At 41.0% G+C, this 14450-nt stretch overlaps 1 protein-coding gene across 4 annotated transcripts in view; it reads right to left on the minus strand.

Moving 5' to 3' along the window:
- TANC1 (tetratricopeptide repeat, ankyrin repeat and coiled-coil containing 1) overlaps positions 1–14450 on the minus strand; it is a 294220-nt gene that overhangs the window by 91455 nt on the left and 188315 nt on the right. For all 4 annotated transcript variants that reach the window (XM_033945447.1, XM_033945446.1, XM_033945448.1 and 1 more), the window contains 2 exons: positions 9534–9723; positions 3187–3447 (listed from right to left, as the gene is read on the minus strand). In XM_033945447.1, coding sequence (XP_033801338.1) covers positions 3187–3447; positions 9534–9723 — 451 coding nt within the window. The remainder of the gene's footprint in view (positions 1–3186; positions 3448–9533; positions 9724–14450) is intronic.

Raw genomic sequence — 14450 nt, forward strand, 5'->3', positions numbered from 1 at the left:
GGCTTTAATATGATCTTTAACATATAATGCCATGCTCCCTCCTTTTCTTCCTATCCTGTCTTTCCTGAACAGATTATAGTTGCATGCTTCAAGGAAAAGGCATTTCTCAGTAGACTAAAAGAATGCATTTAGAAATGCTCTCCTTCTTGAAAATACCCTTGATGAAAAATTTGAAGGCGGGTTGGTGAGGTAGATGCAGTTGACAAATGCTGATCAGCAGTGTTGTAGCCTCGCATGGGAAGATATTTGATGGCTGTCCTGCAGTTCTTGTGGATTCAAGGTTGCTCCAACTCAAAAATTAGTGAAGACCACTGGTCTAGGCTTATCATGTCAGCCTGACAGAGAAGTCTATACACAAAGCTTGCATTAGAGCTGTGCATCAATAGCTTTGGCAACCATAACCAAATTTTGCTTACCAATTCAATAGACAAATATATGCAAACAGGACCTGTGTAAAATGCTACATCAGGGAGAACATACTGGACGTATACACACAAGACTCTCCACCAAGGTCAGATAGAGCTGTGCACGTCTAACAGAAAAACACCTCATTCAGTACACATCTGCGCATGTGCTGGAATGCTATTCTGTGCAAACCTTTTTTGTGATACTTAGGCTTAGAATAGTATTCCAGCACTTGCACCTATATGTGCTGATGCAAATTTCTGCTCAGACCTATGCACTGCTCTAGTTGCCCTTAGCACAGAACCGTCGCCTCCCCTACTGTGTCTTTTTTATTTTTTTTTTTAACCCAAGCTCTTCATGAAAGTCACACAAAAAAGTTGGCAGGTCCTGTATGCTCATAGGAAAAAGAAAAGCAGGTGTTAAATCCTCACAAATGCTACTGCACAAAAAAATGAGTAAATCGTTCTATGCTTTCTCAGACTTGGCATTCAAACTTCTGTGTTGTGCTCTGCATTGGGGTGGAATAGCTGATATGTTGGTCTAATTCAAGGCTTGGTGTAGGGCAGGGGTGTCAAAGTCCCTCCTCAAGGGCTGCAATCCAGTCAGGTTTTCCTCAATGAATATGCATGAGATCTATTAGCATACAATGAAAGCAGTGCATGCAAATAGATCTTATGCATATTCATTGGGGAAATCCTGAAAACCCGACTGGACTGCGGCCCTCGAGGAGGGACTTTGACACCCCTGGTGTAGGGTTAGCTTCTCTGCAAAACCCTTTTCTGCATTGTGTGTGGCCATTGAGCTAACTTTGTGCTAATGATTGCACAAGCTTTCAGTATCGGCCCGCAGGGAGCTGAGATGGAGGAACATGAGACAGAAGACTTTTGCAGGGAGGGCCATTTTCAATACGACATCTAAATCTGATTTTGGACACTTTCGGAAAAATGTCCAGAAATTTAGTAGAGAAAATGACCTATCTTTGCTTATCTTTTTTGTTCGAAAATGGCCATGTCTTAGTTTGTTCTCATTGCGTTTATCTTTTTGAACCATTTTTGAAAAAATAAAAACCCACATCCAAACGAAAAATGCAGAAAAACCAACCACTGGGATGGATGAGGGGCCAGCTTTCTGAGCAGACTGACTACACAGATATCGCAGCAGATCTTATGCCTGCAGATGTCACTTACATGGTTTTTGTAGTGTTTTTGGTGGGCTCATACTATCCACAAGTGTACTAATTATAGTGATATATGGGCCTGAATTCCCTTCTCTGCAGTCCTCTGTTCTGACCACCAGGCTCCTCCAGAGACCTGCTTGCTGCTCTAGTAGGACTGCCCATAACATTTGGAACTGTCATACAGGCTGGTATGTACTGTTTCATTCACAACTTTGGGGGTGGGAGGGTGTCAGTGACCACGGAGAAAGTAAGGGAGGACATGCCTCCAGTGTTCATCTGGTCAGTTTGGACAGTGTGGCTTAGTGGTTAAAGCTACAGCCTCAGGATCCTTAGGCTGTGGGTTCAAACCCCACGCTGTTCCTTGTGACCTTGGGCAAGTCACTTAATCCTCCACTGCCCCAGGTACATTAGGTAGACTGTGAGCCCACTGGGACAAATAGGGAAAGTGCTTGAAGTACTTATATGTAAACCACCTTTGGTTGTAAAAACTACAAAAAAGGCAGTAAACAAGTTCCAATCCCTTTCCCTCTTTTTAGCACTTATTCATTATTGAAACAGGTCTAGCCTCAAAGTCCAAGTTTTGTCCTAGACATTTTATGCAACGTTCCAATTTTGTAGAAAAACATTCAAATCAAACATCTAATCTCGCTCCAACACACCCCTTTGAGATTTAGATGAACTAAATGCAAACAGTATAGAAACAGTCTAAAAAATGTGTTTTAAAAATGGCAATTTGGGCATTTTTGCAAATAAAATGTCCAAATGCCATTTTATGCCATTTTGGGCATGTTTTTCTCTTTTGAAAATGAGCACCATAGTCTCTGGGCTTTGGGGGTACAAAGAGCCAAGGGGAACAGGACTAACATTTACTATACAACAAATCCATCTGACAAAATAGCTTCTGATTAAGGCAAAGCCATTATATGGCAGCTGGACTCCTAGTGGGTGCACCTGTACAATCTAAACCTGGGATTGCTTCTGCTCTAGAATTCCTAAACACCAGGGATTTGAGTAGGTAGGCTGCAAAAAGGGGAGGAGTCAAAAGGAGGATGGGTTAAGGGAGAATTTTTTTTTGTAATGCCTGGCCCCTTTAAAATGTAGCCCTGAAGCATCACTCAGCAGGTCAGTAGCCCAATGCTCTTGAGCAGGAAAAATGCAACTTGAAGGCTTCACCACAAGCTGCATTGTTCCATTTATATAATGAGATGTTTTGCATATAGCTGCATGCTCTGCATCTTAGTTTGTATTACCTTATATTAATATGCATTACAGTAATATAATGTGCATCATTGCTGTTTAATGCACATTAATGTTCAAATAGCATGCATTGTTGTCATAATGCACATTAATAATTAGTCTCCTTAACCTACAAAAATACAAAATTAAGTATCTTGAGAATTACCTCTAAGAAACTATTCTTGTTTCACAACTGGCACTCAATTACTCTAACACAATTCAAAAAATTACAGCTATCATATACTTCCCATACAAAGGGGATGAAGCTGTGGAAAACATCAAAAACCAAGCAATTTGCCTGGGCAATTTAAACCAATCTTTTTGGCTAGAAACTGGACTGTTTCTGCTTACATTTAGCATCACTTTACCTGCAACAGAGTTGGGACGAGGCATGACTAAACAACTAGAGCTCTGTGAATATGGAATAGGGCCATCGCCAATGGGGGCGCCAGACTTTGTCACACACTCCTCAGAGCCAACTGTCTCCTCTTCTACAACCGGTGAGCAATTATCTGTTCGTCGATCCTGAATAACTGTTCGATGTCCTCCAGCTCTAAGGCTTCCCTCCTTACTCCACTCCAGGCTGGACCCACTTCTGTCATCATTTTCAGATGAACTTGTAATTGTTGCTGAAAGGGGAAAACAATTTAAGTACAATTGAGTAAAATGTTAATGAACTATTTCTGATCAGTGTAAGCTTTTGTGCTACAAAAGATCTTGTCAATCTATTTTTGAGTCAATATTTAGAGGAACTGCTAATGATGTTGATATCAATTTATACTGTGGTTTTGAATATTGTGTAATTAATGTAGACCACTGAATTGTAGTATTGTACAATTTCTGTAGACTATTGAATTATGGCATTGTAAAACTGCTTAATATGATGTCATAGCGGTATATCAAAACAATAAATTAAATCAATTCAAATCATATTGAAGCAAAGAAGGTCCGCTATACAGCTAAGAAAAACACATTCTTTTCATCACAGCCTAAAACTCTTATAACTCGTCATCTTTTGTAAGACAAAGGGTAATAATTACCTACCTGAAAAAATTGTTTTCGGATGACTGCATGACAAAGATTCAAATAAATTGGTCATAGGGGCCCCATCTAATGCTGACACAAAACACTATCTGAGCTTTTGAACAAATCCTCCAAGTATGAGTGGGGTTTCCTGTGCATCAGCAGACCTACCATTCCTAAGTTTTCTAATTAACTAACATCTTAACCTAAATCTAACATAAATATAACTCTTTCCAAACAGTGAAGCAGGAGAACTGTGTGGATGGTTCCTCTTGTCACCAAGTAACGAGCTATAGTTAAGAAATTACCTTTTCTCTGATGACAAACAAAAGCAACAGTCATATTAATGTGACTCACAAAAAGTGGTAGCTAAAGCTCAAAATATCACAACTCTATTGAGCTTCCCAGGTGGCACTGGAGAGAACCATTACAGAACAGAAATTATAGTGCTAAATGGTAGTGGTACAATAGTATTGGGCTTCCAAGAAGATTTGGTGCCCTCCATGGATGGACCATAGTAAAAATTCAAACCCTCAAGGAGCATGGTGAGTTTTTGTTTTTTTTCTTCTTAACAGCTATATGGACATGGGGAATATTACAAAAATCTGGTACTGCAACACAGAAAAGTACCAAGGTGTCAACTAGGGTATTGGTCTTGTGTGAGAAGGGGGTTGAAAATGTTGAGGACTGGGATAGCTTCCCACAGGAGATGGTATGAGCTGTCAATGTGGAGTTTAGGTGAAAGATATGGCATAAGAGAGAGCTGGTATTGAGTCGCAGGAAGTAGGCAAGGGAATGAAGCATCATATTGTTTTGATGTTGTTTAAAGTATAGTGGATAAGTCACTATAGTCTCAGCCTCTCAAGTTTTCTTAGCTTGCATTGTTTGACCTGTGGGTTACTTTGGTCACAGTGTCTGTTCTAAGTGAGGCTTTCATTAGTTAGGTTAAACCTATGTTGATATCTTGACACTGAAGTAGACTGTAATGAAATTCATCTTTATTACAATTATACAACTTAAAGCCATAGAATCACAAGATTTGCAATTCGTAATCCAACCAGCCATAATAATCAACAATAATTTTCAGAAACTAAATTCCCACTTAAACATACCCATCACATTGCCCCACGCATCTCTCCCTCCCAGCCTCAATGCAATCCAATCAGAAGGTAATTCAAAAGCGTGCTACACAATCACATTTTCTGGGAACTCAGAAATAGATCCCAGATTTTAAAGAGTTTATTAACCACCATCACCCCAGCCTGGGGCAAACAAATTTTTTTTCCCATTCTCAGCCATTCATTTATTTGATTTCTCCATAATGGAGCTCTTGATGGATTTTGGTGTATCCACTGAAGCAGCATATACTTCTTAGCAATCAAAGTCTTTATTTACTTATTTATTTGAAGGATTTATATTCCGCACTATCATTTAGGGCTCCTTTTACGAAGGTGCGCTAGTGGTTTTAGTGCACGCTTACCGTGCGCTACAATGCCCTGCGCACTAGACGCTAATGCCTCCATAGAGCTGGCATTAGTATTTTCCATGTAGCGCAGGGTTAGCGTGCACTAAAAATGCTAGCGCACCTTCGTAATAGGAGCCCTTAGTTTCTAGGTGGATTACAGAATTACAAACATATCTAATAAGTGAAATAGCAAGGGTTTTAGGGGTAAAAGTAAAAGGGTCAGGGGTACATTATAAATAGGATAGAGAGATAAGACAAGTTGCATTTAAACATATGGTTTAGTGACAGCATATCAAATAAGCTTTATGCAGAAATAATTCATGTTCAACTGACTGCAATTCAAAATCATCTACATTATCCAAGAGATCCCACAGTTCTGGATACAGTTTCACTTAAATATTCTAAATGGGTCCATAATTCCTCCCAAAAATTCCTAATCTGGTCATATCCCTAAGAACAATACAAATACCAGGGCTGTACAAAAAGTATCAGACCTTTATTCTAAAAAAAATACTCATATTCAGATACAACAATCTTATACTAATCTCCTTCAAAGTAGTCCCTCTGGGCTGCCACACACTTCTTCCAATGGTTCGGTCACTATCGGAAGCAGCGTTGGAATGCCGCTTTTGAGACTGCTCGTAACTGGTCCGTCTCATTCTGCATGATGTCTTCTCTTCAGCTTGGGGAAAAGCCAGAAGTCACATGGAGCCATGTCGGGAGAGTAGGAAGCCTGAGGAATCACAGTGTGTGTTGTGTTTGGCCAGGAAACTCCGTATCAAATGTAAAGAATGGGCAGGTGCATTATAGTGATGGAGCTGCCAATTGCCCGCTGCCCACAGGTCTGGCCGTTTGTGTCTCACAGCGTTACGAAGGCGACGCACAATCTCCTGGTAGTACCTCTTGGTGATGGTTATGCCATGTAGTGCGTACTCGTGATGAACCATGTCACTGGAGTCAAAGAAGTCAGTCAGCAAGACTTTGACATTGCTGTGAACCTGCCTTGCTTTTTTGGGCCTCGGGAATGTTGAATGCTTCCATTGTGATGACATCAACTTGGTTTCTGGGTCGTACCCATAAACCCAGGACTCATCACCAGTGATCCCGAGGAAGTTGGGATCACTGTTTACAGTCTCCAGCATGTCCTGTGCGATCTCCAAAGAGTTGCTTCTGCTCAATTGTTAGCAGCTTTGGCACGAACTTCACTGAAATTCTCCTGAAGCCCAAATCCTCAGTCAAAATGGAATGAATGGATTCAACGCTGATGCTTGCCTCATCTGCAAGTTCTCTGATCGTGATTTGACGATCCTGCATCACCAGTGTCCTCACTTGGTTAATGATGATCTCATTTCTGGATGTAGCGGGCCTACCAGAACGTGCTTCACTCTCCACTGATGTGTGGCCATCTCTTAAGTGGTTGTACCACTCCTTTATCTGTGTGGTGCCCATTGATTCATCCCCGAAGGCCTGTTGAATCTTGCGGATCATTTCCACTTGGGAACTGTCAAGCTTTACACAAAATGTAATGCAGTAGCATTGTTCAAAATTTTTCTGTCATTTTGTCAAAAAAGCAAATTCGAAGGCGCTCACTTACACTTCCTCACTCATCGGCAGTCTGCCAGCGACTGACAGCTTCTGTAGGCGGGAAAAAAATTCAAGCATGCACATTAGGGTCGCCTACATACATGAACCAAACCACACTTCCCTAGCTTTATTTGTTTACGCAAGAAAAATTAAGGTCTGATACTTTTTGAACAACCTTCGTAAGTCCTAACCCCCAATAGTACATTTAATACAAATTGTTGACCTTCCCAAGCAGATTAAATACATTGGTCTATGTACTATTTTAAAATGTCTCTTATATAATTGTGCAGACTCCACCAAAAGACCATCCTCCAAAATCCTCTACCATCCAAAATCCTCCCAAATTCCAGTAGACTAAGTAAGCTTCACAACTTGAGGTTCCCTTCTAGAAGGCAGAATGCATCAACTTCACTATACACAACTTTAATCAAGTTGGATTTCAAACCAGCTTCCCAAAGATGTGGAAGTGATTAAAGCAAAGGTTCTAACAGATTTTCTCTCATATCTAATAGCCAGCTCCCTTCATCGCGGAAACCATGAGTTTCTACAAGTCCAATAAAGCTGAAATAGCTAAGCCATTCCAAGCTTGTGTATTACAATCCTTTCACAACATTCAGGCTTTGAGAGCTAGAGACTGGTTGATGGAGGCACTACTTTCATAGAACTAAACAATGGTGAACTAGTTTGCAAGTTACTGCTTTTCTTCAGACACACTGTATAAGATAGGCAATAAATAAATATTGGAATAGTTAAAAAGAAATATGGGATCAATGCATGTTTTCTGTTGGCATTTCTATATACTCATAATATGCTGCTGTTATGCTTATCACATTATCTGGTTTGTGCTCTATCAACTGAATTGCTTATACATTAAAGCAAGGTTTGATAAATCTCCTTTGCGATCTCTCTTGCTGCTCCATCTTCTAACCTTGTCTGAAGTTTAGGGGTAGAATATCCCCCTTTGAAGTCACCACAGTTGATTTACTAGAGTAGACACTAATTTACATAGATACGCCATATCTATGAGAAAGAGTTTAGCAAATTGTGCTCTTAATACATCACTGGCAGAAACTAACAGCTTCCCTCCCATCCCAAAAAAGCTTGTCATCAGCCAATGATCACCCCCTTGGCAGCTGTGCCTGAGGCATCTGTCTCTCTCTCACCCATCTGCACCATCATCACTCATCCATTCCTAGCAGTCTCAATCCCATTACTCCTCAGTTGCTCCTAACCAGCTAACCAGCCCAAAACCAGTTGGACCTGCCATACCAGAGATAGGTATCTCACCCTTACCCCTTACTTTACTTAGTACCACTACACTTGTCTAACTGCCCCCTCTGCAGAAATGGGCTTTTTTGACATCTGCACTGTGCTGCCGCTGATATCGGTGAAATTTGAGTCACGGAGTGCAAGAAAAATGTGTTGATTTCATTTTCTCCAGACTCGCGAGATCTGAAACCGGAAGGATCAACAAGGCTTTCTTGCTCCATTTGGAGTGCTGTGCATCAGAAAAGCCCGTTTTGCAGGCAAGACAGCCAGGACTAGAGGCAGGGTCCAATTTCTAGACGTCATGGTAACCTTGCAAAAACTCAATATTAAAGAAAAATTATGTAGTAATATTTCAAGTCAATCTCATTATATGGCGAGACTAATCGATATCTTCAAATACAGTATTTTACAGCACAAATAGTGAACATACTGCTTTATATGGGTAACCATAGGCAAGGCAATACGTGGACTCTTGTAATAAAACATTACCCAAGTCAAACAGATGTAGAGAAGTTGAGCTTATAAATGTAAAATAAAAATATATTCCTTGTGGAAGTGGTAATATGAGTTATAAGCTCAATCAGAACAAGATTCTTTGGAAATGTTTAACACAGGTCTGCTCTCCGTGGCTTTAAAGCTTAGACTGCTGGCAATTTCTACTTAAGATTCTGTGTAGTGAAAGGGCGGCATTGTTCCAGGAAAGCTCAATTTTCTGGCCCAGTTCCTTTCCTCCTTAGCTCATTGCCAGTGCTGTGAATCCTGCTCTGCCTCTATTATCAAACTCAGTGGAAGCAAGGCGGAATTCATCTACAGTCCTCGGCCCTAGAAAAGTAAAAAAAAAAATTGGGGCCAGAACGAGAGCGCTCTCTAAGAGGCGCTACTGGTCTGGCATAATGCGACACCGACAAAATACAATGAGAGCTTATTTGAGTAGCATGGAGACACACTATCCCCTCCCCATGAATTCTGAAGGCTACCAGATTTCACACACATTTTGTTTGCCAAGCTTTAGTTTATGATGCACATTTACCTAATACTAATAACCAATTTCATTGCACAACACATAGTAAATCAACATGCAATGTATGTCGAATTAAAACCTGTCAACCTTAATATTCTAGTTAAGTTTAATCCTGCTTCCCACGCTATTTATAATCAGAGTTGAGAGCTAATTTAACTCTTCCTTATATATGTTACTGAGTAACTGGTTTAAGCTTTGATAACTAGCAACACAGCTCAAAAGTTGCGGCCTTTTGCTTTTTCAACCCTTATGTATACATTCCCAATATATTTGTTAATAACCCTGAAAATTTCACATGTTTAGTAACTTGATATTCACCAAAACTACAGCTTGAATAAGATTTGCTTGCTTACCTATAATTCCACTGTCCTTGCTTTCCAGTGTGGAGCTGGGGCTACTAATGGTCCCACAGGGACTACTTTTGTTTGCTGCCGTCTTGCTGACACAGCTATTTAGAGTTGAACAAGGACTGTCAGTGCTGGGAGACGCAGTGCTGCTTGTTAATGTAGAGCAAGGGCTTATTCCTTGGTTGGCTAACGTGCACTGCAAGGATCACAAAAAAAAGTTATTGCTTTTCTTCAGATACAGCAAACAACCTGACATTTTAAAAAATGGAATAAAAACTATGAAGTCAAACAAAAGAAAGATGAAAATGCCTTTTCACATTTTCATTTCATATTTTAGCTTCAATTTCCCTTTCCAGGCCACGCCAGGATTTATCGAAGCAATACAAAATATCAATACAGTGCAATCTATAATGTAATGTACAATAATAAAATCCCTGTAACTGTCCATCCCTTCCTCTGCCTCCCAAACATAAACTACCTAAACTGTTTTTTTGTTCTGTTAAACCTGGACCAGACGTGGAATTTTAATCCAGGATTACATAGTTGTGTGCAAAAGCAGCAATATTCCAGTTTGTTCTTGAGTAATTTCTAGCCATTTTGGTTTTCAGTGAAGGCAGTGTGTGCAAATCCATTTCACCACAAATACCCTGAAAACCTGACTTGTTTGTGTGTACTCAAGAGCAAGCTTGCGAAACATTGTGCTAAAGAGTTTTCCCTCCCATTTTGGAGGCCATTTTCAAACCGCCCACATTAGGACAATGTACTTTTCACCTGCAAGCTCTGTAACAATTTACAAAGTAAAAATAGGTATGTTCTTTTACTTTGAAACTTGCCACAAGTACAAAGTAAACCCAGTTGTGTCCTAGGTAAACCTTTAGCCTTGTCTCCCCCCCCCCCCAAACTAACTTTTAGGATTCCAAAAATGGCAAGGTATATCAGAATTGGCTAGTGTGGAATTTGACTCCTGTATTTGGAAAGTAAAGCCAATACTGGGCAGACTTCTACAGTCTGTGTCCTGAAAATGAACAAATCAGGATCAAGTACATAAGAACATAAGAATTGCCATACTGGAACAGACCAAAGGTTAGATCCCAAGTAATAAAACTGATTTTATGCTGCTTACCCTAGGAATAAGTAGTGGATTTCCCCAAGCCATCTCAATAATGACCTATGAACTTCTCTTTAAGGAAATTATCCAAACCTTTTTTAAACCCCGCTAAGCCAACTGATTTCACCACATTCTCCGGCAATGAATTCCAGGGTTTAATTACACGTAGTGTGAGGAAAATTTTCTCTGGTCTGTTTTAAATCTACTACTTAGTAGCTTCATCACATACCTCCTAGTCCTAGTATTTTTTGGAAAGCGTGAACTAGCATTGCACATCTACCCTTTTCACTTTACTCAGTAATTTATAGACTTCTATCATATCACCCCTGAGCTGTCTTTCCTCCAAGCCTGAAGAGCAATATATGCTTTAGCCTTTCCTCATAGGGAAATTGTACACTTAATTTCTATTACATTTATATTATATGCTATGAGAGCAGGTGATATATATATATGCTCTCATAGCATATAATATAAATGTAATAGAAATTAAGTGTACAATTTCCCTATGAGGAAAGGCTAAAGCATATATTGCTCTTCAGGCTTGGAGGAAAGACAGCTCAGGGGTGATATGAAATTACTGAGTAAAGTGAAAAGGGTAGATGTGCAATGCTAGTTCATGCTTTCCAAAAAATACTATGTGATGAAGCTACTAAGTAGTAGATTTAAAACAGACCAGAGAAAATTTTCCTCACACTACGTGTAATTAAACCCTGGAATTCAATAGGGAAGGAGAAGTAAGGAAGAAGTGGGGAATTACAGGCCGGTAAGTCTGACTTCTGTGGTAAGTAGATTAAAGGAAACACTTTTAAAACAGAGAATAGTGACGTTTCTGGAATCCAGTGGATTACAGGACTCGAGGAAACATGGATTCACCAGAGGCAGGTCTTGTCAGACATATCTGATCAATTTCCTTGACTGGATAGAGGGAGAGCGCTAGATGCGGTGTATTTAGATTTTAGCAAAGGCTTTGACAGTGTTCCACACAGGCATCTAATAAATAAACTGAGTACTCTCAATATGGGTGCCCAAATTTATGGACTGGGTCAGGAACTGGATGGCGACAGAGTGTTGTGGTCAATGGAGTTTGCTCTGAGGAAAGGGATGATCCCAGTAGTGTGCCTCAAGTTTCAGTTCTTGGGCCTGTTCTAGGGCTGTCAGGTAAGATTTGCCTCTGAGGATAATACCAAAATCTGTAGACACCCCTGTTTGTTTGAATAACATGAGGAAGGACCTAGCGAAGCTTGAAGAATAGTCTGAAATTTGGCAGCTAAGATTTAATGCTAAGAAAAGCAAGGTCATGCATTTGGGCTGCAATGGTAGTTTAGAGGATGAAGAACCTTTGTGCACAAAAGAGGAGCAATACTTGGGCATGATACTATGTGATGATCTTAAGGTGGCCAAACAAGTTGAAAAGGTGAGAGTGACAGTGAAAGCTAGAAGAATGCTAGGGTGCATGGAAGAAGTATGGCCAGTATGAAAAAGGAAGTATTGATCCTCGACCCCTGCCCGTCCAGCCTCCTGCTGTCTGCCGGAGACGCCATGGCAGAATCCATCCTCCCCATCATTAACACCTCTCTAACTACTGGAACTGTCCCCCTCAGCTGGAAATCAGCTATTATCAAGCCCACTCTCAAAAAACCCTCCCTTGATCCTAATGAACCTGGCAACTATCGCCCAGTCTCCAACCTCCCAATTGTCTCCAAACTCCTTGAACGAATTGTGCTCCACCGCCCACACCCTTTCATTGAAGAACAAGCTGCCCTATCCCCAGTCCAATCCGGCTTCCGTAAGGGCCACAGCACAGAATCAGTACTCCTTGATATCATCGACGACAGCTGGTCAATACTCGACAAAGGCAATGACGCCCTACTAGTCCTACTTGACCTTAGCGCTGCCTTCGACACAGTTGACCACCACCTACTCACATCTAGGCTCCACGACCTCGGAATCAAAGACACAGCCCTCCAATGGATCACCTCCTTCCTTCACCAAAGGACCCAAACTGTCCTACTAGGGACACATAAATCTAACCCTAAGCCTATCAAATATGGCGTTCCTCAAGGCGCCCTTCTATCCCCCCTCCTATTCAACCTCTACATCAAACCCGTCATCGATATAGCGCAAAAATATAAAATCAAAATCCACTCTTATGCAGATGACATCCAGCTGCTCCTCCCCTTAGGCGAAAACCGGCCATCCCAAATTGCTAACCTCGAACTCTGCCTCACTGACATGAAAACTTGGATGTCAAACAACAAGCTTCAACTTAACGCCTCCAAAACCGAACTCCTATGGATCAGAAACAAAAACACCAAATACCTACGACCTACACTAACATGGGATTCCACTCTACTAACGGCAGCAGATCAAGTTCGCAGCCTGGGAGTAACCCTAGACGGACACCTATCCCTATCTAACCACATATCCCAAGTAGTCTCCACCTCCTTCTACTACCTTCGCCAACTGAAAAGGATCAAACCCTACATCTCCACACCAGACCTCGCCCAACTCATATACGCATATGTCCTCTCCAGAATGGATTATTGTAACTCCCTATTTAATGGACTAACCAAAAATAATATCAAACGCCTCCAACGGGTCCAAAATGCAGCCATCCACCTCCTACACAACCTCAACTACCACGATTCCATCTCCCCGGCACTCCATGCTGAACACTGGCTCCCAATTAGCCAACACTGTACTTTCAAAGCCCTGGCAATTGCTCACAAGAGAATCTACTCCACCACCCCCTCCTACATAAAATCCAAGCTTCCCATCTACAACCCCACTCGCACCCTCCGCTCAAAGTCAGAGATATGCCTATGCACCCCCCCCCCCCCCCCGGAAGATCCCTGCTCACAGAAACTGCCCACAAACGATCCTACAGCCACTTCATTCCACACCTCTGGAACCAACTCCTCCCCCAACTTAGACAACAGAACTCATTATTAACATTCCGTAAATCGGTAAAGACCCTCCTCTTCAACTAAAGATCTCCTCTGTCTTCTCCCCCCCTTAGGCCCCACCCTCCACTCTCCTATCACCTTCCCGAAATTCCAGTATGACCCTCTCTTACTCTATCCACTAACAAATTGTACCTAAACGCTTATAACTTTCCTTAAACTAAACTACTGTATTTCCCTCTCTTTCTGCTTACTCTCCCTGTATTTAATTCTCTCCAAAAACTATAAATCCAATCACTAAACCTGTTGTACTTCTTATATGTCTAGTTACTCCCCACTGTGTATGTTCATTTGTAAACCGTTCTGAGCTATTGGGAGGACGGGATAAAAATCTAAATAAATAAATAAATAAATGATGCCCCTACATAAGACTTTAAGACCTTATTTAGAATATTGTGTACAATTCTGGAGACCACACCTTCAAAAAGATATAAATAGGATGGATGTCAGTCCAAAGGAAGGCTACTAAAAAGGTCAGTGGTCTTCGTCAAATGGTGTATGGGGACAGACTTAAAGATCTCAATATGCATACTTTGGAGGAAAGGCAAGAGAGGAGAGATATGATAAAGACATGGCATAAATGCGCATGAAGCATGTCTCTTTCATTTGAAAGGAAGCTCCAGAATAAGAGGTTAAGAAGTGATAGGCTCAGGAGTAATCTAAGGAAATACATTTTTACAAAAAAGGCGGTAGATGTGTGGAATAGTCTCCTGGTAAAAGTGGTAGAGACAAAGACTGTGTCTGAATTCAAGAAGGCATGGGACAGACACATAGGATCTCTCAGGGAGATGAGGAGATAATGAATGCTGAGGATGGGCAAATTGGATGGAACATTTGTCCTTTATCTGCCAT

The sequence above is a fragment of the Geotrypetes seraphini genome, chromosome 5, assembly GCF_902459505.1.
Source record: "Geotrypetes seraphini chromosome 5, aGeoSer1.1, whole genome shotgun sequence".
In the NCBI taxonomy this organism is placed as follows: domain Eukaryota; kingdom Metazoa; phylum Chordata; class Amphibia; order Gymnophiona; family Dermophiidae; genus Geotrypetes; species Geotrypetes seraphini.